Below are 27334 nucleotides of genomic sequence, written 5' to 3' on the forward strand. Positions count from 1 at the left end.
TTTTTGCATGGTTGTTAGAGACCATATACTAACACCATGTACCAAATTTTAGCCGGATCGGATGAAATTTGCTTCTCTTAGAAGCTCCGCAAGCCAAATCTGGGGATCGGTTTATATGGGGGCTATACGTAAAAGTGAACCGATATGGCAATAGCATCCGACCTACATCAATAACAACTACTTGTGTCACGTTTCAAGTCAATAACAGGTTGGCTGATAAGTCCCCGGTCTGACACATAGATGGCGTCGCTTGTATTAAATGCATATTATTTTTATATAGTACCAACCTTCAAATGATTCGTGTCAAAATTTGACGTCTGTAAGTCAATTAGTTTGTGAAATAGAGCGTCTTTTGTGAAGCAACTTTTGTTATTGTGAAAAAAATGGAAAAAAATGAATATCGTGTTACTGTTTTCTGAAGGGAAAAAATTCGGTGGAAGCAAAAACTTGGCTTGATAATGAGTTTCCGGACTCTGCCCCAGGGAAATCAACAATAATTGATTGGTATGCAAAATTCAAGCGTGGTGAAATGAGGACGGTGAACGCAGTGGACGCCCGAAAGAGGTGGTTACCGACGAAAACATCAAAAAAATGCACAAAATGATTTTGAATGACCGTAAAATGTAGTTGATCGAGATAGCAGATAGCCATCAACAGTGACTATTATATGGCGTTATTGGAGCGTTTGGAGGTCGAAATCGCGGCAAAACGGCCCCATATGAAGAAGAAAAAAGTATTGTTCCACCAAGACAACCCACCGTGCCACAAGTCATTGCGAACGATGGCAAAAATTAATGAATTGGGCTTCCAATTGCTTCCCCACCCACCGTAATCTCTAGATCTGGCCCCCAGCGACCTTTTCTTGTTCTCAGACCTCAAAAGGATGCTCGCAGGGAAACAATTTGGCTGCAATGAAGAGGTGATCGCCGAAACTGAGGCCTATTTTGAGGCAAAACCGAAGGAGTGCTACCAAAATGGTATCAAAAAATTCGAAGGTCGTTATAATCGTTGTATCGCTCTTGAAGGGAACTATGTTGAATAATCAAAACGAATTTTGAAAAAAAAAATGTGTTTTTCTTTGTTAGACCGGGGACTTATCAGCCAACCTATTATTTCTGTAGAAATAAAATGTTGACGAATTTTTTATGGAAATAAAATTTTGACAAAATTTTCTATAGAAATAAAATTTTGACAAAATTTTCTATAGAAATAAACTTTTGACTAAATTTTCTATAGAAATAAAATTTTGATAAAATTTTCTATAGAAATAAAATTTTGACAAAATTTTCCATAGAAATAAAATTTTGATAAAATTTTCTATAGAAATAAAATTTTGACTAAATTTTCTATAGAAATAAAATTTTGACAACATTTTCTGTAGAAACAAAATGTTGACAAAGGTTTCTATAGAAATAAAATTTTGACAAAATTTTCTATAGAAATAAAATTTTGATAAAATTTTCCATTTAGAAATAAAATTTTTACAAACTTTCCATAGAAATACAATTTTGTCAAAATTTTCTAGTATGACTGTCTAGGGTTAAATTTTAAGTATAATAAGATAAAAACGCTTATTATATTTATTTTAAGGATTTGCATCTGTGGTTTAAAGTTTTTTTTTTAGCATTAAGAAAACAGTTTTTACTTTGGAGTACTTGGCATAATTTGGATTTTGAAACTGGAATTTGATTGTACCTGAATACCTTTATTAATATATCGCAAACAGAGAATAAAAATTCGATGAATGAGATCTGTATCCAATTTTAATTTTATCGATCCTAGATTTAAATCCAGGGAGGTCCGTAAAAAATGTCTTTATTTTAAAGAAGACGCATCTTTGGCAAAATCGCTAAAAGTTGCCAAATCAACCGTTACAAATGTAATTAAAGTGTTTGGGGAACGTTTGTCGACAGCCAGGAAGTCTGGATCGGGGGGAAATCGACAAAGAGAGTTGCCGGTAGTTTCAAGCGAAACCCTAACCTCTCTCTCCGAGTTGCCGCAAATAAGCTGGGTGTATCGTCTACAACCGTGCATCGAGCCAAAAAACGAGCCGGACTATCGACTTACAAGAAGGTAGTGACTCCAAATCGCGATGATAAACAAAATACGACGGCCAAAGCGCGATCCCGGAGGCTGTACACGACAATGCTGACGAAGTTTGACTGCGTGGTAATGGACGACGAAACCTACGTCAAAGCCGACTACAAGCAGCTTCCGGGACAGGAGTTTTATACGGCAAAAGGAAGGGGAAAGGTAGCAGATATTTTCAAGCACATAAAACTGTCAAAGTTCGAAAAGAAATATCTGGTTTGGCAAGCCATCTGTACCTGTGGCTTGAAAAGCAGCATTTTCATAGCTTTCGGGACTGTCAACCAAGAAATTTACGTGAATGAGTGTTTGAATAAACGTACTGTTTTGGCCGGATTTGGCATTTTGCCATTACGGTAAAAAGGCCATGGAGTGGTACGCCGCCAACAACGTGCAGGTGGTTCCCAAGGACAAGAACCCTCCCAACACGCCAGAGCTCCGCCCAATTGAGAAATACTGGGCTATTGTCAAGCGGAACCTAAAGAAGACCAAAAAAACTGCTAAGGACGAGCAGCAGTTCAAGGCAAACTGGCTTTCTGCGGCGAAGAAGGTGGACAAGGTGGCTGTACAAAATCTGATGGCAGGTGCCAAGCGTGAGGCCCGGCAATTCGGATTTGGAAAAGAGAAAGCCTAACTGAATATTTTTTTTACTAATTGAACTTGAAAAAGAAATTTAATTTAATTTTTTAAATAAACGATTTCACCTAATTACACGCGTTTTCCCTTGACCAAATTTTGACCGTATCACCCTTTAAACTGAAATATTCTTTGATGTTAAGATACCCAATTTTAAGTCGAATCACTTAACTATAAGGACAAAACGGCTACATTGAAAAGTTTATCGACTTTTGGACAAAGGAAAAAAACTATCAGCGAAATGCGTCTTCTATTCTATGCAAAATTCGCTTTTTAAGGGCGTGAAATCGGTGGTCTCACGACAATATTTTTTCAGTGTACTTTCCCATGATTTAAGTTCTGGAATTCACGAGATTTTTTTCGTTACTCTATTATTATTGCAAAAAATAAGATAATTTATTGTAGTCTTAAATTTTAATTGAAATATATTTCTAATTTATACATATCTATTTTTTTTTTTTAATTCCAGGTAATTATTATTTTAGTTATAAAGACGATATATCAATGTAAGTAAAATATAATAACAAAAATACAAAGACTTTGGTTATATGTCTTCTGTCTATAATAATAGACTACAGAATATTTATAGAATATACCATTGTAACTATTTTAGGCTATTGTACACGTCTTCATGTCCTTTGTCAATGGAATTAATGGCATTTCCAAAATTAACTCTAACAACAGACACAAGCAATTCATGTCCCAAGGCAATTCTATTAAGTGATGTCATTAAACTTCATGCCCATGTGTGCAAAGATTTCGAGAGAAAAAAGGATTCAGCAATTTGATAGGTCGTAATACACTTTTAGATGAAATTTCTTATAAAATTATGCTAACAACGAATGAAACAATAGGGGGAGAGTTTACAAACATGCTACAAGTCCCACGCACGTCTTATCTTCGATATACGTAATAGATTTATTCGTGTTTGACAGCAATCTGGCAGCACCATTCCCATTTCCATGGTTTATTCGTTTTTCCGTTATAGTGGAAAATTGCCATAGTCGATAGCCACAACATGGTATGGCATGACATGGAAGGCAAGGATGTGACTGTCTTACAAAATGTCATAATTTCTAAAAATTTTCGTAGATTTTTATTCAAAGCACATACGAGAATGTTAAATGTTAGGGATACCCCGGACAACAGACCACCATACACTAACCATTTCACAGTGGCATTGTCAAGACATGTCATTTTAGAACGCCCCGAAACGCAGAAAACGTAATCCGCATACAAAACAAGGATATAGAAGAGGAGTGTGTAGAGCAAGTGCTTAGATTCAGTTTGTCTTCTTCAGTCATTGCTGGCTTCTTAAAGGCAGCCAGTTTGGAAACATTTACATCTGGTTACCATAATTGCAATGGGAGGAATGAATGACAAAACATTAAACGGGACATAGTTGATGTTATATTTGTTGTTGTTGTTGTTGTCTCACACGAATGCTAGATACACACACACCCAATCGACTTCTTCCTTCTGAAACGGATGCACAACATCATCATAATAACCATTTTGCCCTTATTTCTTTTTCTTTGTATACTCGAATTCACCGATTACATTAATCAACACAACACTAACTTGTGTTGGCTTGGCAAAAATATTACAAAGACAAAAAGAGAAAGGGAGAGAGAGTATATATTCTCACCACAAGGTGAGAATTTATTACAGAGAAGTATCTATAAAGATTTCTATTCGAATGACAGAGAAGAGAGAGAGAGCCTATCACAGGAGAACTATTAAAAACAAGACACAAAGTGGAGAGTAATAAAAAAACCTCTAGACATTATGGGAGAGTGTTAAAGGAAATGAATGATTTGCCAATCATTACGACGATAACACCAACAAAGCAAAAAAAATGTTCTCTCTCTAAAAAGAATAAAACCTAAACTCGTAAAAAACGCAAAACATTTGAACACAACCATGACTCCGACAAAGGGCAAAATAAATTCAATGTATTATCATAAATAATAATTCTCTGTCTGCTGTTTTTTTTTCTTATAACATGTATAAAAACCATTTGCTGTGATATAGGTTTTAACTTGTGAAACAATATGGAAATGAAATTGATGAATAGCTTGAGATTTAACAGCAAGGAGAAATACCATGAAAAACAAATAATAAATGATGAAAGATGTTTGATTATGGATTACATGTGGATTATGTGGGGAAAGATTAAGGTCGAAATCATTTTGTAAATTTGTCTTTTGTGTTTATTAACATCACGTAGGGTAGGTCATTCGATATGAGGGATGAGTTTTGGTTTATTGATGTCATATCAATCAACAACAGGTCATTTGGAAAACCATTAATTTTAAATAAAAATTTTCTATAGTCTCGCTTAAATTTTCTATAGACAAAATGTTCAGTATAATTAAAAATTTGAATTCAATTTTCTTTGTCCAGAATTTTCTATAGAAAACGTAAATAGAAATAATATTTTTACAAAATCTTCAATAGAAATAAGATTTTGCAAAAAAAATTTTATAAAAATAAAATTTTGCAAAAATTTTTGGAAAAATTTCTATAGAAATAAAATTTTCAGGAATTTTCTATAGATATAAAATTTTCAGAAAATATTCTATAGAAATAAAATTTTCAGAGAATTTTCTATAGAAATAAAATTTTCAGAAAATTTTCTATAGAAACAAAATTTTGCAAATTTTTTCTATAGAAATAACATTTTGCAAAAATGTCTTATAGAAATATTTTTTTCTAAAATTTTTTTATAGATATAAAATTGTCCAAAAATTTTCTATAGAAAAATTTAAAAAATTTTAAGAAAATTTGCTATATAAATAAAATTTTGCAACATTTGCTATAGAAATAAAAATTTCAGAAAATTTTCTATAGACATAAAATTTTCAGAAAATTTTCTATAGAAATAAAATTTTCGGAAAATTTGCTAAAAATTTCTATAGCAAAACAAAATTTTCAAAAATTTCTATAGGAATAAAATTGTTAGAAAAATTTCTATAGAAATAATTTTTTTCGAAGATTTCCTATAGAAATAAAACTTTCAGGACATTTTCTGTAGAAATAATAATTTTCAGAAAATAGAAATACAATTTTCAGAAAATTTTCTATAGCAACAAAATTTTCAGAAAAAATTTTATATAAATAAAATTTTTAGAAAAATTTCTATAGAAATAAAATTTTCAGAGAATTTTCTATAGAAATAAAATTTTCTATAGAAATAAAATTTTCAGAGAATTTTCTATAGAAATAAAATTTTCAGAAAATTTTCTATAGAAATAAAATTTTCTATAGAAATAAAATTTTCAGAGAATTTTCTATAGAAATAAAATTTTCAGAAAATTTTCTATAGAAACAAAATTTTGCAAAATTTTTCTATAGAAATAAAATTTTGCAAATTTTTTTTATAGAAATAACATTTCGCAAAAATGTCTTATAGAAATATTTTTTTCCAAAAATTTTTTATAGATATAAAATTTTCCAAAAATTTTTCTATAGAAATAAAATTTTGCAACGTTTTCTATAGAAATAAAATTTTCAGAGAATTTTCTATAGAAATAAAATTTTCAGAAAATTTTCTATAGAAACAAAATTTTGCAAATTTTTTCTATAGAAATAACATTTTGCAAAAATGTCTTATAGAAATATTTTTTTCTAAAATTTTTTTATAGATATAAAATTGTCCAAAAATTTTCTATAGAAAAATTTAAAAAATTTTAAGAAAATTTGCTATATAAATAAAATTTTGCAACATTTGCTATAGAAATAAAAATTTCAGAAAATTTTCTATAGACATAAAATTTTCAGAAAATTTTCTATAGAAATAAAATTTTCGGAAAATTTGCTAAAAATTTCTATAGCAAAACAAAATTTTCAAAAATTTCTATAGGAATAAAATTGTTAGAAAAATTTCTATAGAAATAATTTTTTTCGAAGATTTTCTATAGAAATAAAACTTTCAGGACATTTTCTGTAGAAATAATAATTTTCAGAAAATAGAAATACAATTTTCAGAAAATTTTCTATAGCAACAAAATTTTCAGAAAAAATTTTATATAAATAAAATTTTTAGAAAAATTTCTATAGAAATAAAATTTTCAGAGAATTTTCTATAGAAATAAAATTTTCTATAGAAATAAAATTTTCAGAGAATTTTCTATAGAAATAAAATTTTCAGAAAATTTTCTATAGAAATAAAATTTTCTATAGAAATAAAATTTTCAGAGAATTTTCTATAGAAATAAAATTTTCAGAAAATTTTCTATAGAAACAAAATTTTGCAAAATTTTTCTATAGAAATAAAATTTTGCAAATTTTTTTTATAGAAATAACATTTCGCAAAAATGTCTTATAGAAATATTTTTTTCCAAAAATTTTTTATAGATATAAAATTTTCCAAAAATTTTTCTATAGAAATAAAATTTTGCAACGTTTTCTATAGAAATAAAATTTTCAGAAAATTTTCTATAGAAATAAAATTTTCAGAGAATTTTCTATAGAAATGAAATTTTCAGAAAATTTTCGGAGTGTTCTTTAAAAAAATTTTCGAAAATTTTCTATATATCTATAAATCAATTTTTCTATAGAAATAAGATTTTCCGAAATGTTTCTATAGAAATACAATTTTCTATAGAATAAAATTTCAAATCAAAAAATTTCTATTGAAATAAAATTTTACCAAATTTTTCTACAAAAAATAAAATTTTGCAAAAAAATTCCATTCAAATGAAACTCGGTAAAATTTTTCTGTAGAAATAAAATTTGTACAAAACTTTCTAAAGAAATTAAATTTTCAAAAGATTTTCTATAGAAATAAAATTTTGCAAAAATTTTCTTAGAAATAAAATTTTGCAAAAATTTTCTGTGGAAATAACATTTTTCTATAGAAATAAAAAATTTTAAGCTTAAATAATTATTTTCTATTTAATAAAAAAGAAAGATCCAATTATATCAAAATTTCTGAAATAAAATTTTGCTAAAAATTTCTATAGCAAAACAAAATTTTCAAAAATTTCTATAGGAATACAATGTCTATAGGAATAAAATAGAAAATTTTCTATAGAAATAAATTTTTTCGAAGATGTTCTATAGAAATAAATTTTTTCGAAGATGTTCTATAGAAATAAAATTTTCAGAACATTTTCTGTAGAAATAAAATTTCTAAAGAAATGAAATTTTGCAAAAAAATTTTATACAAATAACATTCTGCAAAATTTTTCTGCTTTTCTAAAGAAAAAGAAAAGAAATAACATTTTCAGAGAATTTTGTACAGAATTAAAATTCTCAGAAATTTTTCTATAGAAATAAAATTTTCATAACATTTTCTATAGAAATAAAATTTTCAGAACATTTTCTATAGAAATAAAATTTTCAGAAAATTTTCTATAAAAATAAAATTTTCAGAAAATTTTCTATAGAAATAAAATTTTCAGAAAATTTTCTGTAGAAATAAAATTTTGCAAAATTTTTCTATAGAAATAAAATTTTGCAAAATTTTTCTATAGAAATAAAATTTTCAGAAAATTTTCTATTGAAACAAAATTTTTAGAAAATTTTCTATAGAAATAAAATTTTCATAAAATTTTCTGCAGAAATAAAATTTTCAGAAAATTTTATGTAGAAATAAAATTTTGCAAAATTTTTCTATAGAAATAAAATTTTGCAAAATTTTTCTATAGAAATAAAATTTTGCAAAATTTTTCTATAGATATAAAATTTTGCAAAATTTTTCTATAGAAATAACATTTTGCAAAAATGTCGTATAGAAATAATTTTTTTCCAAAAATTTTTTATAGATATAAAATTTTAAAAAATGTTTCTATAGAAATAACATTTTAAGAAAATTTGCTAGAGATATAAAATTTTTTAACATTTTCTATAGAAATACAATTTTCAGAAAATTTTTTATAGAAATAATATTTTCGGAAAATGTTCTTTAACAAAAAAAATTGAAAAGTTTCTATATATCTATAAATAAATTTTTCCCAATTTTTCTATAGAAATAAGATTTTCCGAAAATTTTCTATAGAAATACAATTTTCTATAGAATAAAATTTTAAATCAAAAAATCTCTATAGAAATAAAAATTTGCAAAAATTTTCTATAGAAGTCAAATAGAAAATTTTTGAATAGAAATAAAATTTTGCAGAAATTTGTCTACAGAAATAAAATTTTCAGAAATTTTTTCTATAAAAAATAAAATTTTCGGAAAATTTTCTATAGAAATAAAATTTTCAGAAAATTTTCTATAAAAATAAATTTTTCAGAAAATTTTCTACAGAAATAAAATTTTCAGAAAATTTTCTATAGAAATACGATTTGCAAAAAATTTTCTATAGAAATAACATTTTGCAAAACTTTCTTATAAAAATAAAAATTTGCCAAATTTTCTACAGAAATTAAATCGTTACAAATTTATTTTTCGATTATATCATTTTCTTTACAATGGTATTTGAGTGGGTATGGTCATGTCCGGCCCCCATTATATATCTTTCACACTTCTCTGGCGATTTCCCAGTTTCACATGAAAATGGTATAATTTTATAATATCGGACAGGTTATAAAGAATTGGCTTCATTGATATTCTTCACATTCATGTTATAGGTTTTTATTATAGCCAATGGATTTGATTGAATTAAGTCAAAAACATAAAGAGGGAATGCCAACAAAAAAAATCAACATAGCTTCTAAATAATCAATGCAACCTTCTCTGGCTCTTCACTGTTCGTCGTGTAAGGAGAATGGGGGCGGAGAAAAAGGGAAGGTATATTATCACTCTCCAGTCATATTAAATGCGTTTTATATTGATTCTATAGATAGCTACGATTGCTTCAATGAAGTTCATATTCTACCTGCCAGCTAGATGGTTTCAGTGCCAGTCTGTCCGTCCGTCTTTCATGCTGTCTATTTAGAATTTTAATTATTATTTTGATGGCCTTTAGCCATAAAACAAACGCATTTAGTAGTAGGTTTTGTGGTGGCTGCTGTCTATATTTCAATTTAGAATTGTTCTGAGTAAAAAACAAACAAGAAATTGGGGTTCATTGATTCTGACTACCGTTGAGCTTTGTGTTGTGCGATGTTAATTGGTTATAGCTACACCGTATATTGGCCAAGTTATAATAGATGTCTGGCAATAGGTGTCTATTGTCTGTTCTAGAAGAATATATTATTTTGCACACGATTGCATTATTACGGTTGATTGAACTTGCCAATAGCCGCACATTTTTGTGAATCATTTCTCTTTTTTCTTGTTGTCGGGGGAAAGATTTTAAATAGAAAAAGGATTTGAGATTTTTTTTAATTGGGAAAAAAGTTTTTTTTGTTTGGATTGCAATCTATTTAACCCACACCTTAATCAGTATTTGGAGCCAACAAGTTCTATCCTTTTGCTCTTCGTCCAATGGCCGGTAAAAATAGATTTCACATCTTAATAGATTGGCTTGAAATTTTCAGGTAACATACACAGAAAAAATATCACAAAAATTTTTCCAATTGAAAATTCGATTGTATTTTAAAAAATATTCAATTAAAAATTTGATTGGTTCAAAAAATTTTTTAAATGAAACAAAAATCCATCACAAAAATTAATTGTAAAAATTATTTTTTTAATTAGATCAATTCATTTACTATTACAATTACAATTAATTTTTTTAATGGATACTATCATTGCTGTGATTAAAGACGTTTCAATTAAAAATTAATTGTATCAAATAATTTCGTGATTGAACACAAAAAATGTTTTTATTTTGTGTATACACAGAAAAATCCAATTAAAATTTTAATTGAATTAAAAAAAAAAAAAATATTCAATTAAAAATTTAATTGGTTCAACAAATTTTTCAATTGAAACAAAAACCAATCACAAAAATTATTTGGATCAATTAATTTTTTAATTGGAAAAATTAATTGGCTTTGGTGATTGATACAAATGATATTATTTCAATTAAAAATTAATTGGATCAATTAATTTCGTGATTGAATTTAATTAGATCAGTTCATTTTTTAATTGACTTTCAATTATTTTTTTTAATTGATACTATCATTTCTGTGATAAACAATTAATTCAATTAAAAATTAATTGTATCAATTAATTTCGTGATTGAACAAAAAAATGTTTTTTGTGTGTATACACAGAAAAATCCAATTCAAATTTTTATTGAATTTAAAAAAAAATACATTCAATTAAAAATTTAATTGGTTCAGCAAAAACAAAAACCAATCACAAAAACTATTTGGATCAATTAATTTCGTGATTGAATTTTAAAAAATATTCATTTAAAAATTTAATTGTTTCAACAAATTTTTTATTTGAAACAAAAATCAATCACAAAAATTAATTGTATAAATTATTTTTTTAATTAGATCAATTCATTTTTTAATTGACTTTCAATAATTTTTTTAATTGATACTATCATTTCTGTGATATAAAAATTAATTCAATTAATCACGAACTTAGATTGAACAAACAAAAATTTTTTTCTAAAGCAAAAAATGTCGGTAATGACATCAAATTCTATAATAAGTTCAGATTTGTTCCAGCTTTTCCGTTACAAAAAAATTCCGTGAAGCCTTAAACAATGAAGAAAGTTTAAGTTTTTTTTTCTAAAAATTTTATTATATTTAAAATCTTCAAAACAGCTTCATTGCTTTTTTGCCCGAACACACCTATATGTCATATACCACTCGTCATGTTATCCTGAAATTATTCGCATCGTTTATATTTGACATGACACGTATCTATATCTTAAGCTATGCGTGTGTGTATCTATAAAGGACCATTGTCTGTTGACTGATATGTCTGGAAGATACTTCAAACACAAGACGAAAAACAAAAACTCGTAAATTTTTGTTCTTGCTTCTGTTATTCTTTTTATGTATCGACATTCTCGTCTTTACCTTTGATGTTGATGGTTGTGTTATATTGCTGCCTTTGAACTGTTCCCTTTGTAGTGGGCATTTTGCTAACGATTAATTGGCCATTTTTTTGTTCCCTATGAATTGTATCTTTCCGACTATCTTCCTTTCGCACATTCGCCCTTGGGTATTCGTGTGGGCTTCTCAACGAAAAGTAAATGAATGGAATTCCTGCAGACTTTGATATTTGATTTGATTGATATTTGAAGAGCCTCAGAATAAAAAGGAACATTTTAACATGCATTTGTTTCATTTTGTTGTTTGTTGAATTCATTGCTTTTGGCATTATAAGATAAATAATTCTCTATTTCGGGAAATTAATATGACATTTATTAATGACACATTCTCAGAAATTCCTTGGCATCGAGACCACATTTTTTAAGGTGTATAGCATAACAAATTATTTCCAATATGGATTCCTAAGGGCGGAAATAATATTGGAAAATATGTTGGTACCGATATGACCAGAATTTAATACAGATGAGAAAAAAATTATTTCCTTCGAAAAGAAATTTTAGACAAAACTCTTACTCCTCCATGAGGCTCCAGAAGCCATAATTTTGGATTGGTTTATATGTGGCCGATACACAGTGAAACCTCTGAAAGGTGGACACCTACGGTCGCCTAAATTTTATCCACATTTGAGAAGAGTCCAATTATGAGAGGTTAATTTTAATAAGTTAATTTAGCAAACTTTCCCAGACGACTGTTCACTTTTGGAAAGTGTCCGGCTTACAAAGTGTCCGAGTTTGAGAGGTTTCACTGTATATATATGAACCGATATGGACCAATTTTTGCATGTTTATTAGAAAGCATATACTGACAAGTACCAAATTTCGATCGGATCGGTTGAAATTTATTCCTCCAGATGGCTCAAAATGTAAAATCTGAGAATATTTTTGAACTGATATTGATTAATTTTTGCATGGTTATGAGAAGGCATATATTGTCTTCACTTAACAAATCTAAACCGAATCGTAGAAATTTGATCCGTTTCCATGAGGTTACGGTAGTCAAATCTGAAGAGCGATTTATCAAATTTCAACCGGATCGGATGAAATTTGCCCCTCCAAGAGACTCCGGAAGATAAATCTGGGGATCGGTTACATGGACGCTATAAATAATTATGGACCTATATGAATTTTACTTTTCCAAGAGGATCCGGAAGTCAAACCTGGCGGTGGGTCGGATTATACTATTCCCGATTCTATGCTTAGGTGAATGGCAAGCGATAGCAGAGTTCGAACGGCGTTTTACCTTGCGGTAACATTTTTGAACACTCACCAAATGTCACCAGCATTAGTTGTAGGGGATAATTAACCGCTGAAAAACTTTTTGGCGTTCGGTTGGGTTTGAGACCAATATTTCGATGTTTTCTATGGTGGAGAGTATAAAAAAAGAAAACTTCGTTGCTATAAAATTTCAATCCCTGTATGAATCACATCACAGTAAAATTGTGTTAGTTTCAATTTATGAAGGTGCCATATATAAAAAAAAAAAAAAAAAAAACAAGTAAGGAAAGTCTAAAGTCGGGCGGGGCCGACTATATTATACACTGCACCACTTAGTAGATCTAAATTTTCGATACCATATCACATTCGTCAAACGTGTTGGGGGCTATATATAAAGGTTTGTCCCAAATACATACATTTAAATATCACTCGATCTGGACAGAATTTGATAGACTTCTACAAAATCTATAGACTCAAAATTTATGTCGGCTAATGCACTAGGGTGTTAGTAAAAAAATATGGGAAACATTTAAATCTGAAGCAATTTTAAGGAAACTTTGCAAAAGTTTATTTATGATTTATCGCTTGATATATATGTATTAGAAGTTTAGGAAAATTATACATTTTTACAACTTTTCGACTAAGCAGTGGCGATTTAACAAGGAAAATGTTGGTATTTTGACCATTTTTGTCGAAATCAGAAAAACATATATATGGGAGCTATATCTAAATCTGAACCGATGTCAACCAAATTTGGCACGCATAGCTACAATGCTAATTCTACTCCCTGTGCAAAATTTCAACTAAATCGGAGTTAAAAATTGGTCTCTGTGGTCATATGAGTGTAAATCGGGCGAAAGCTATATATGGGAGATATATCCAAATCTGAACCTATTTCAACCAAATTTGGCACGCATAGTTACAATGCTAATTCTACTCCCTATGCAAAATTTCAACTAAATCTGAGAAAAAAATTGGCCTCTGTGGGCAATTGAGTGTAAATCGGGCGAAAGCTATATATGGGAGCTATATCTAAATCTGAACCGATTTGGCTGATATTTTGCAAGTTTTTCGAGACTCATAAAATATTCGGATGTACGGAATTTGAGGAAGATCGGTTTATATACACGCCAATTATGACCAGATCGGTGAAAAATATATATGGCAGCATTATATCTAAATCTGAACCGATTTTTTCCAAAATCAATAGGGATCGTCTTTGAGCCGAAACAGGACCCTATACCAAATTTTAGGACAATCGGACTAAAACTGCGAGCTGTACTTTGCACACAAAAATACATCAACAGACAGACAGACGGACAGACAGGCAGACAGACAGACAGACGGACATCGCTAAATCGACTCAGAATTTAATTCTAAGCCGATCCGTATACTAAAAGGTTGGTCTATGATTACTCCTTCTTGGCGTTACATACAAATGCACAAACTTATTATACCCTGTACCACAGTAGTGGTGAAGGGTATAAAAACCTTTGGAAAACGTGCACCGAAAACGTTTTTCTTTTGTTAGGTTGTTTTTATACCCACCACCATAGAATGGTAACGGAGGTATAATAAGTTTGTCATTCCGTTTGTAACACATCGAAATATCGATTTCCGACTATATAGGGCTGCCACCCGATTAAGATTCAGGCTCACTTAGACTATTCAGTCCATTGTGATAGGTTAGGTTAGGTTATATAAAGTATATATATTCTTGATCAGGGAGAAATTCTAGGACGATATAACGATGTCCGTCTGTCTGTTGTAATCACGCTATAGTCTTCAATAATGAAACAATCGTGCATATTTTTGTGTTCGAGAACATCTCGAAGCCCAACAAGTAAGGTAGAGATTTGTAGTCGTTCCCGTTTGGACCGATGTTTGTAAGTTCGAATACAACCATAACTCGTTCTCGTTTGTGTTGTATGAAACGGTCAATCAAACAACTTCAGTCTTCGGGATCAAACACAAGGAGTCAAATTGTTTTCGAAAACAAAGTGAAGGAATCGAGGATTTCGAATCTTTTTTTGCCTTGCCGTAGTAACAATAACAACAACTTTTATATGTATTGTACGTTTGTTTAGTTGTAAGTTGATGGAAAGGCGCTTGTGTATGAAGTAAAAAAAATAACATAAAGTGGACAAAACCTTCTGCATTTCTATGTAAAAAGGTATTAACAGCAAAACTAAATATTGCTCTAGTTTTTAGGAGAAACATTTGGGATGATATTTTTGGGCATTATAGTAAGTAATCGTTAAAAATCCAATTCACTTTTTCGTATAAAAAATAAGGGGCATTCGTATTTAAAGGAAATAAAATATTTTTACTTTTTCTATAGAAATAAAATTTTGACAAAATTTTCCATAGAAATAAAATGTCGACAAAATTTTCTATTGAAATAAAATTTTCACAAAATTTTTTATAGAAATAAAATGTTGATAAAATTTTCTAGAGAAATAAAATTTTGACCAAATTTTCTATAGAAATAAAATTTTTGATAAAATTGTCTATAGAAATAAAATTTTGATTAAATTTTTTATAGAAATAGAATTTTGATAATTTTTTTTATAGATGTTAACAACATTTTCTATTGAAATAAAATTTTGACAAAATTTTCTATAGAAATAAAATTTTGACATTTTTTATAGAAATAAAATTTTGATAAAATTTTCTATAGAAATAAAATTTTGATAAAAATTTTTATAGAAATAAAATTTTCACAAAGTTTTCTATAGAAATAAAATTTTGATAAAATTTTCTATAGAAATACAATGTTGATAAAATTTTCTATACAAATAAAATTTTGATAAAATATGGCCCGTTTGCAATACCATCCGACCTACACAACTACTTATGCCAAGTTTCAAGTCGATAGCTTGTTTCGTTCGGAAGTTAGCGCGATCCGGCTGAAATTTGGTACATGGTGTTAATATGTGGTCTCTAACAACCATGCAAAAATTGGTCCACATCGGTCCAAAAATTATATATAGCCCCCATATAAACCGATCCCCAGATTTGGCTTGTGGAGCCTCTAAGAGAAGCAAATTTCATCCTATCCGGCTGAAATTTGGTACATGATGTTAGTATATGGTATCTAATGACCATGCAAAAATTGGTCCACATCGGTGCATAATTATGTATAGCCCCCATATAAACCGATCCTCAGATTTGACCTCCGGAGCCCCTTGGAAGAGCAAACTTCATCGGATTCGGTTGAAATTTGGTACGTGATGTTAGTATATGGTATCCAACAACCATGCATGAATTGGTTCATATCAGTCCATAATTATATATAGCTCCCATATAAACCGATCCTGAAATTTGGTTTTGGAGCCACTTGGAGGAGCAAATTTCATCGGAGTCAGTTGAAATTCGGTACATTGTGCTAGTATATGGCCGTTAACAACCATGCCTAACTAGATCCATATTGGTCTATAGTTATATATAGCCCTCAGATAAATCGATCCCCAATCACACAAACATTGGTCCATATCAAGTTCATAATTGTATATAGCCCCCATATAAGCGACCCCCATATTTCAATTGTGGCTCCATACGTACCGTGCAAAAGAAAACGATTTAAGATACCACAACCCAAGTAATACGAAATCCATAGTGGAGGGTACATAAGATTCGGCCTGGCCGAACTTACGGCCGTTTATACTTGTTTTTTTTTCACATTTTTTTTCAAAGGTCGAATAATTGACTTTTCTATAGCTATAGTCAGCTACTATGTAGAATAGTTCCAGAAAATGGTTGAAAGTTTAGTCGATTTGGGTCGATTAAATTTTATGATTACAAAAAGTTAAATATTTTAACAAAACGCCGATTAGACTACATTAATAATAATAGTTAATAGTAATGCGTCAAATAATAAATAATGCATCGCATTTTCGCCAACCCAAAAAAAAACAAAATTATTGAAAGTTCCTACAGCAAACGAATTTCGTTGTGGAAAAATTTTAAACTTTTCAGCGAATAACATTTGAAGTATGCATTGACCAAATATGTTATTTCTTTGCGTGTAAACTTTGATGTGTTCTTTTTTTTTTCTTTAATGTAATCTAAATGAATTTGTATCTTTTTCTACAAAGTACAAAACATTACTGTTGTTCGCCGAATGCGAAAAGTATGGAAATATAGAGAAAAATAAAAACACGATAGTTTAATATTTTCAATATATAACAAGAGCAGAAGGTTTTATTAAGGTGTTTTCTATTATAATTAATGGTAAACAATATTACCTATAATTTCCAACGATATGGATAAATTTGCAACCGCACCAATTGGCTTATCGATAACAAGTAAAGTGAGAGATGCTCTCAACCAAGATGGCGGAAGGCGGGGCTTTTGACAAGATAAATTAATATTCAAATTATGACATTTCTACTCTGGCAGGGATGTACCAAAAAGTAGTATACAAATTCTAACGAACACTATTAAGTCCAATTAATCTTTACTCGAACTTAAACATTGCCGGCCGCCTTGCAACATCAAGGTATGTTGTAACTAAAACTAAACTTAAAATACAAAATGAGGCTAAGTGCAGTGCAAAGTGAGTTTCCTTCAGTTCATTTACCATAAATCCAATTTATTAATTCATTTATCTTTTCAAATTCAACCTAAGACTAGATATTACGTAAGGTCAGAAGGGGACCTGGTAGAACCCAAAAGGGGGGCTCTCGCGACAATATATCGATGGGTCAAAAGGGGACCCGTTAGAACCCCAAAAAGGGGGCTCTCGCGAAGAGATACAATAAAACGATGGCCAAAAGGGGGCCGTTAGAACCCAAAAGGGGGGCTCTCGCGCATTTACCCTAGCAGTTACACAACCCGGACAGAACCCAACCGAAGATTGTATAATGAGCCACCGGGAGACCGGGCGACGTATACACCCTATGTGTTATGATTCGCCCATACACCTCAGGACCAAAAACGATCGCAACCCGTCCCACTCGGTAAAATTGCGGATCTGCCAAAGGTAATCCCAAAAAGGATTCCTTGATCCGTTCTGGCACGGCTTCGGCGGGGGTCAACACACGACCTAGATCGTGCACACGAGCAGTAAACGTCAGTCGCTGCTCTGGATCATAAGCGGACGATACTGTCAACCGGCAAAATTGGACCCCCTCAATATTTGTAACCGGTAGCCCTAAGTTCTCGACCATAGAACGACAGATTTGGCTTTGGCGCGCGCAGTTGTCGATTACTGCACGGACCGGAACGGACACACCATGGGGGGACACGCGGACTACGAGGCTGGGCGCCAGAGTAACGACATTCTGCAGAGGCAGAACTCCGACGCCGCCAAAATCGGAATATGACCGTGCCACAGCAAGATCGGACGGACGATTCGTATGGCTCCCACTACGAATCCGCTGAGCAGACCTCGAGCTCCCATGTTCAATTCGAGGCGCCACAGCCGCAGCGTGTAACAAAACATTGTGGTCCCCGGAGCAACTGGGGCACCTACGCCGGCTAGGACAATCCTTCGACTGGTGGGTCTGTGCTAGACATCTGTAGCAATAGCGATGTCGTACCACCATACGTATCCTCTTCTCAATCGAAAGAGAGAGGAACTTCCGACACCGCCGCAATGCGTGACGACCTCCACAAACCCTGCAAACCAATTGAGCAGGAGTTCGACCAACATCAGTAGCCTCTACTACAGCAGGCGCCACCACGGGCTCATCCACAACTACCGGAGGTGGACTCTCAATTTCTTGGGGCGATAGCTGAACCTCCGGAATGGCAGGCGACGGTATCGCCATCGGCTCCTCCAACAATGCCCGTTCGACCGCCGACATATCAAGGGGGCACGCAGTATCATCATCCGATTGATCCATAATAACCTCGAAATTTTCCAAGTCGTCAGCGAAGCACGAGGTATTTTCCATGATACTGCGAGAAAATATACGAATTACAAAGAGTTCGCCGAAGTGTCGGTCAATGAGACCAACTTAGCTATAGGTCGTCTTACAACGCCATTCTCCGTACGTATATCCGCGACCCGAATGTGACCATCTACGCCCGGGTGAACCGACACGACTCGACCTAATTTCCAAGAAGTTGGTGGAAGCTGTTCATGACGAATAACGACTAGGTCATTTACCATAACATCGCGCTGAGGAAATTTCCACTTATATCTCATATGCAGATTCTTCAAATATTCCTCTTTCCAACGTACACAAAACTGTTGTGCAAGAGCCTGTACCTTACGAAACCGATTCACCAACGAAAGAGGCTGTTCGGTTATAACTGGCTCAGCAGGGGCGAGTAGAGGGGCACCTATAAGAAAATGACCCGGTGTCAAAGCGTCAAGCTCCTGCGGGTTATCCGATTGGGGACAAAGAGGTCTTGAATTCAAACAAGCCTCAATACGAGCCAACACCGTCGAAAACTCTTCAAACGTGAAACGAACATTCCCTATTTGCCTTCTGAAATGCAACTTAAAACTCTTCACCCCAGCTTCCCAAAGGCCTCCCATATGAGGCGCACCAGCTGGGATAAATCGCCACGATAGGCCCTGGTGTGCAAACGTAGAGGACACGACATCACTGCTTCCCCTAATGAAATCCCGGAAATCTCGTTCAAGCTCACGCGACGCACCGACAAAATTTGTCCCATTGTCCGAGAAAATGGTCGCAGGACAACCCCGACGAGCAACAAACCTATGAAATGCCGCAAGAAAGCCGGCAGTCGACAAGTCGGAAACCGCTTCCAAATGAATCGCCCTAGTAGCAAAACACACGAAAACGCACACATAACCTTTAGTTATGCGACAATAACGTCCGGTGAACGACTTCACCTCAAAGGGGCCTGCATAGTCTACGCCAGTCGTAGTAAAAGGTCTGTCGAGAACAGTTCTTTCCGGAGGAAGAGGAGCCATCACCTGACTACAAACCCGTTTCCTCTCCAAAAGACATGGTTTACACCTATGTATAACCGAACGAATAAGATTCCTCACCCGAGGTATCCAGTATTCTATACGAAGAATACGCAACATCAACTGATTTCCTCCATGAATGGAAATCAAATGAACAAATTCCACCAAAAGCTTCGTGAATCGACAGCTGTAGGGCAAAATTATAGGGTGCCGCTCCGAATACGAAAGAATAGGCGAGCGGCTCAAACGACCATGCATCCGCATTACACCCATTTCATCAAGGAACGGGTTCAAAGAAACAAGTGAACTGCCAGTACCTAACGAAGACCTATCCATCAAGTCCTTATATTCATTACCATAATTCATTTTTTGAGCAAGCACTATCAAGCGACTTTTAGTTGCCCTAATCTCAGACGATGATAAACTGTGATCCGCATAGCTACAATCACGCCTATGAGCGGGATGCGTCCGATAAAAGAATCTCATAACATATGAGATAACACGCAGCGCTCTATCCAGAGAAGAAAATCTATCGAGAACATCCTCGTATGAATTAACGAAAGAAGCATGTGCCTTCACAGACCGAATTTCTACGTCGGTGTCAAAAGAGGAAGTGTCACGAACCGGCCATTCCGATTGACTACACGATAGCCACTGAGGCCCATGCCACCAAAGTCGAGAGGCGGCCAAATCCGAAGGGGACACACCGCGGCTGCCAAGATCAGCAGGATTATCCTCCGACCTCACATGATACCAATTCGTACCACCGACGTTCTCCTGAATGCGACATACCCTATTCGCGACAAATGTTGTCCAAGCCGAAGGCGTTTTCTTTAACCAGGCCAGTACAATAGTCGAATCTGTCCAACAATAAATTCGACCAAAATCAATACCGATTTCTCGAATGACCGTTCTTGCGAGTTCGGACGTTAAAACAGCGCCGCAAAGCTCCAAACGAGGCAAAGAAACCGATTTCAACGGAGCAACTTTCGTCTTGCACGATAGCAAATTAACGACAATCTCGCCATTTGGGGCCAAAACTCGAATATATACTACCCCCGCGTATGCCTTAACCGAGGCATCTGAAAATACGTGAAGCTCGGCCGAAGTGCACGGTGTGTAACGAATCCACCGAGGAATATTTATCGAATTGACATCCGGATAACTATCTACAAATTTTTCCCACTCGGATGCCGTTGCCGAAGGCAGTATTTCATCCCAGCCGACGCGATCAAGCCAAACCTTCTGCATGATAATCTTTGCCACAATTATCACTGGACCTAACCAACCGACAGGGTCGAATAATTTCGCGATAGCCGACAACACTTCCCGTTTAGTGTACCCACACCTTTTTGCTATAGGCTCGACCGCGAAGTAGAACGCATCCAATTGAGCATTCCATCTCACACCCAATGGTTTCGAATTGCTAGCCTCGACAAATGCCAGCAATTGAGCATCAACCAAATATTCCGGCGGTAGTGAATCTAAAATTTCTCTATAATTCGATGTCCATTTCCGCAGTTCAAATTTAGCCGTCGCAAGCGCCGCGATTAATTGATCCCGAGCGATTATCGCGGTTTCAAGGTCATGAGTTCCAGTCAAAACGTCATCAACGTACATACATTTACGTAATATATCGGCCGCGAGCGGAAACTCCTCCTCAGTATCTTCAGCTAGCTGTAACAGTGTCCGTATCGCGAGATATGGTGCACAGTTTACACCGAAGGTCACCGTTTGTAGTTCATAGTCCTGGACTGTCCTTGTCGGAGAATCCCTAAAAACAATTCTCTGCAACGGAGCATGAGAAGAGTCCACTCGAATCTGCCTATACATCTGTGTAATATCGCAGTTGAACACGTATTTAAATAGTCGCCATCGCACAATAAGAAGGACTAAGTCCTGCTGCAAAGTGGGACCTACGTGAAGGATATCGTTAAGACTATTCCCGTTGGACGTTTCATTAGACGCATTAAATACGACGCGAAGTTTGGAAGTCTTCTTCTCGAGGTTAATGACAGGATGATGTGGAAGATAACACGAAAGTGTATCACTTGCAGAAATGGCGGATACTGGCCTCATGTGATCCAAATGCAAATATTCTTTAACAACACTATCATAAACTGATTTCACGTCCGGCCTTTTCGATAATGACGATTCATTACGATAAAATTGCCTCAAAGCAGTTGTTCGGGACTCACCCAAATATCCACGAGGACCGAGCTCTTCCTTTAGCGGAAGTGTAACTATATATCTACCTTCCGAATCTCTGCGCGTTGTCCGAACGTAATTTTCCTCACAGAACTTATCGGAGGGGGACAAAACCCCTTTACGTGGTGTTTCCTCCAACTCCCAAAACCGTAAAAGCGTTCTATCTAAATTTTCCTCTTCATCAACCGCTATAGTCGTAGTAAATGTTTGAATTTGCGATGTAGAAATCGGACCCGTTACTAGCCAGCCGAAAACACTGTTCTGTGCTATCAATGATTGAGCCGCAATCTGCCGGCAACCTTCTAATAGTATTCTCGGGTACAAGTCAGCGCCTAGTAGAATATCGACCGGTCTCGACACGAAAAGATTCGGATCAGCTAAGCGAATATCCGGAATCTGAGACAAAACTTCCTGCGACACCGTAAAGGAAGGTAAATTCCCGGATATAGATTGGAGCACTATAGCCATAGTTTCCAACAAAACCGACGCGTTGAGTGGAGATCCGATTTTCAAATTACACATTTTACTCGATTTGGCCGAAATTGCGCTATTTACCCCCGAAATTGTAACATTAGCCGCGTGAACCGGTAGTTTCACCCGATTTCGAAAGCGTTCCGTCAGAAACGAAGATTCTGAAGCGGGGTCAATCAAAGCGCGTGCCGGATATGAAACCCCATCGTGCATGATATTAATCATCGCAGTTCCCAAAAGCACGGCCCTATTTTGCGTCGTATGAAATGCCTGGCGAGGTAGGCACGCCGACGAGGTAGAAGGTTGCGGCTGATCAACCGAAGGCATAGTTCTCGGTTGAAAACTAGCCGCTGAACTCGACAAAGTGTTGGTCGAACCCGTCGCCGAAGTCGCGCTATTAGACGGCGTAGAATCGCGATGCAATAGCGAATGATGTCTCGAATTACATTTTGCACACGAATATTGTCTTGGACAATCCTTCATCTCATGACCTTTCATTAAGCAATTCAAGCACAACCGGTTACGTTTTACCACTATGTAACGTTCCGATACCGAGAGTTTACCAAATTTAACGCAAGCCGAAAGTCTATGATTATGTTTAGGACAAATAACGCACTTAGATTCCGACGAAGCACGCGACGATTTAGAAGAAGACGCATTGGTAAAATGCGCTTTTACCTTCTTTTCCTGAGAACGCTTCGAAGACGTGTCTTCCCGCAAATCATGCAAACACATCAACGTACGAACCCTTTCGGACAAAAAAGCGTCTAAATCCGCCCACGACGAAAGGGCTGATTTGTCCCTAACACTTTGCTCCCAAAGAGTCTGTGTGAGCCGCGGCAAACGTTGAAGGCAAATAAAAACGAGTATCTGGTCCCAATTATCGGTCGAAACTTCGTACGTATTCAATGCCGAAAGACAGCCATTGATTCCACGTTGAATCGATTTCAAACCCGCACTTGTCTCTACCGATACTGCCGAAATTGCAAAGAGAGACTTAAGTTGATTGTGAACTAGAACCCGCTTATTGTCGTATGCATCAACGAGGGCCTTCCACGCGAGGGCAAAACTTCGATGTGTCAGCGGAAACTTCGAGACAATTTCCCTAGCTTCGCCACTGGTCTTCCGCACAAGATGACACAAACGCTCGACGTCCGTTAATCTTGAATTGTTAACATAAACTGCTTGAAACAAATCCCGGAATGTAGGCCAGTCTAGAAAATTGCCCTCAAATACATCCGTATCGCACGGTGGCAACGCCAAATTGTGAACCATATCACAAAGTGGAGGGCCACTAACGGCCACTTCACCCCTAAACCCGGCGTTGCCATTAGGCAGCGACTGCCCATCCCGATCAGTCGGTATCGAAGAAGTCGCGTTATTAGCCAAAATCGCTTCGGATCCTTGATTCGATTTATGAGACCCGATACTCCGTCTCGATGCTGCATCGGCCGAAGACGCAGACGAAGTGATCGATGATCTACGTGACCGACGAAACTGGCCCAATTTTCGATTTATCGCGGACAAACAATTCATATAAGCCTGATGGGACGCGTCATATTTCCCGTCCACCGATTCAATATCGCTCGTTTGCGTTGTTCCGGCACCCTGTAAACTAGCCACGCATTCCTCAAAGCAATCCTGAACCTTTGTCCACAACTTCCCCAATTCCTCACTTCGAATCTCGAGGCTATAGACGTCTAACTCCTCATCTTTCATGGCATTAAAATGGGCGTGGAATTTAATAAGAGCGTCCGAAACGCGAATAAAGCGATCAAAGGGAGATACAGACATTCTAACTTTACGTTCAACTACCAAATTGAAGAATGTAACCAAATACGAAATTACAATATAGCCAAGAAGCAACGGCCAATAAAATTACCAAACTCAGACAAGGTTCCGTTCAATAAAAATAGCAAAATACGCAAAAGTAACTCAAATTCCGACCAAAACTAAAAAACACAATTTTCACTATCAAAATAAATCAATCCGTATCAAATATCAAAACGCACTTTATCTCGAGTTACAAAGATTAATTCGAGTCCACAACTCGCGAAAATCCGACAAAAGATCAAACGTTCCCAGAAACCGAAAATACTGAATGTAGGGTGCACAAAATATTACCCCCGAACGCTTGACACAAGAAAAATTATAATAATAATAATAATAAACAAAGGTCTAAATAAATCAATAATAATAAATACCTGTCCAATAAATATTCAAAATTTACCAAATATTTGAATGATCGAATAATTTCTCTCAGTGTGAGAGCGTAAAAGTTTCAAAATATACCGAGTTTTAATTCAAGCCCCGATTCCAACAGGGAAATATTCAAACCTTTGAATTCAATTTGAATTCTAATGTGGGAATTACACGTAGTGTATAGCCCCCTTAAGAATTCAAATGATGATCGATATCCGATAACACGATAGTACGAGATGTGCCCGATTAGTCACTATACTATAGCAATCGACTAAGAGCGCAACACTGATGAGAACAAAACAAAATAAAAGCTTTTGTATGTTCTCAAATGTATGCAAATGAACGAAACAATAATTAATAAATGAAATTTCAGCACAGAAAACGCGAAAAAGTGGTGAATATACGAAACAAAGAGAGTGATATATGTGTATAGTGAATATTAGTGTACGAAAGTGGTGAAAATATGTACTTTAAGTTATTTCTCTCCGAAATTATTTGCACAGACGTCAAAATGGAAATACAAAAACAAACAACTTGAATGCGTTTTGCCGTCGGCAAATGAAAATTTACTTAAAAACAATGAAAAACGATATTTTCACGCAAATAAAGGCAAATAAACCACTTTAAATCAAAAAACACTAATATTCACTGATATCACTGAACTTGTACACCACTTTAGGAATATTTATAATAAAAACCGATCGCGTAGCGTTGTAAAACAACCTTTTTTTCTTTAAATGGACGGACGACCACTATATTTGTTGTTGCACCGACCGCGAACTCACTTTATAAGGGAAAATGCACTGCACTTACCTTATAAAACGATGAAACAGATGTTGAGGATGATGAACTGATTGGTTTGAGTTTAAGGTGAAATTGATGACCAGGTCAGGTGGACTGTGTCTATAACAAAAACCAAGAAAAACACCGGTTAAACCAATTCTTCCACTCCGAAGTCCAATTATCCGGTACGAATGGATCAAAATGTTCGCCGAATGCGAAAAGTATGGAAATATAGAGAAAAATAAAAACACGATAGTTTAATATTTTCAATATATAACAAGAGCAGAAGGTTTTATTAAGGTGTTTTCTATTATAATTAATGGTAAACAATATTACCTATAATTTCCAACGATATGGATAAATTTGCAACCGCACCAATTGGCTTATCGATAACAAGTAAAGTGAGAGATGCTCTCAACCAAGATGGCGGAAGGCGGGGCTTTTGACAAGATAAATTAATATTCAAATTATGACATTTCTACTCTGGCAGGGATGTACCAAAAAGTAGTATACAAATTCTAACGAACACTATTAAGTCCAATTAATCTTTACTCGAACTTAAACAACTGTACTAAATTAAAATAAATTTAAAGAAAATGTTCTTTACGAAACCTCAATTCCTGTTTCCGGTCACACAAGACTTGATTTGATATTTCAAGTTGTGTTTCTTTTTCCACTTTCCATCAACGGTGTGGTAATGTAACCGAAAAATTGTGAATGGAGGGGGTAGGAGGAGGTAGCACAAATAAGGTCACTGCTCTAATTTCCCAACAACCGCATCTGGCAACGTTATCCCACTAAATCACACACACGCGCACACCAATTCAAACACTAGCATAAGTATACACCACTAAAAATAAACGCTTGTCGCCTGTGTCTCGTTCATCGTTGTCTGTTGCCACCTTTTTGATGCGTAAACATAAACAATTTATGTTTTGTTGGTTGGAATTCACCACAGAACACTAAAACGCACTTAATGAATTCACATTCCAGTAGTATGTTTTCCCAATTGACTTATTAAGGGCTCCATAGATGAGGTGGAAGTTAAGTTGGTAGTTCAAGTACCATCAAAACCAAGTCAAGTCAGTCATTTACAAACTCTATACGAGTTTCCCATAAAAACTTACATTTATCCTCGTCGACAGAGACTGTCTCTAACACACATGAGTGCGTATATATAGTGGCTGGCTGCAGAAACTACCATATCCCATTGGAATAAAATCTCCAGGCGTTAACATTTATTTTCCCAACACCTTGTAAATGTTGAAGAGTCAAAGGAATGTATTGAGGAATTTAACACTAAACAGACGTATTTCAGCAGCTCGAATGCCATCACACTAGAATGTTAATAATTTATTGATTGTGCTATTGGCTAAGGTACTGAGTTCTTTTAGTCGTCCATTTGTCTACTCTCAAGGGATGGAAAATTATTTTGATCTTGCTTTTGGTTTGCTTTAGTGCTCATTTGATAATGAAATCTTTGGTGATTTGTTTGCTTCTTCTTCTCTCGACTTTTATTTACTGCACTTGGTTTAAACCGAATTAACAACAACAAAATTGAAAATGACTGATTAAGCTCTCTCATTCTCTTTCTGCCCCCCAATGGTAGCCATCTTGTCATAATGTTCTGTTTCAATTCCATTACGTTATCAAATCTATAGTCATTTTGGTCTACTTGTTATTTCCCCCAAAAACTATCGAAAGTCTGTCGCTGTGATTTTATTTTGAAACGATCCACTACAGTTGTAAACTTTTCAGGTAAATGTGGGTAATAAGTTGGAATTTTCCGCTAATACTTAGTACTAAGTTCGTATCCGCAAAAAAACGATCAGCATTTATCACAGTGAATGGGTTCCAAACTAGAGGTGTGCACGTGATACGAATTTGTCGTGAATCACGAAAAATTTTGTGACTCAAGCCTGAGTCGTGAGTC

The 27334-nt window shown here is 34.3% G+C and overlaps 2 protein-coding genes across 2 annotated transcripts in view; one reads left to right on the forward strand and one right to left on the reverse strand.

The window, feature by feature from the left end:
• The window catches only part of Bicra (BRD4 interacting chromatin remodeling complex associated protein), a 298582-nt gene that overhangs the window by 165373 nt on the left and 105875 nt on the right, over window positions 1–27334 (forward strand). The window lies entirely within an intron of this gene.
• On the reverse strand, window positions 17016–25784 carry LOC142222284 (uncharacterized). The gene is made up of 3 exons (XM_075292360.1): window positions 25738–25784; window positions 25432–25521; window positions 17016–18752 (listed from the first exon to the last, which is right to left on the reverse strand). The coding sequence occupies exon 3, from the start codon at window positions 18746–18748 to the stop codon at window positions 17669–17671; it is 1080 nt and encodes a 359-aa protein (XP_075148475.1). The 5' UTR covers window positions 18749–18752; window positions 25432–25521; window positions 25738–25784; the 3' UTR covers window positions 17016–17668.

Source organism: Haematobia irritans, chromosome 1 (genome assembly GCF_050003625.1).
Source record: "Haematobia irritans isolate KBUSLIRL chromosome 1, ASM5000362v1, whole genome shotgun sequence".
Classification (NCBI taxonomy): domain Eukaryota; kingdom Metazoa; phylum Arthropoda; class Insecta; order Diptera; family Muscidae; genus Haematobia; species Haematobia irritans.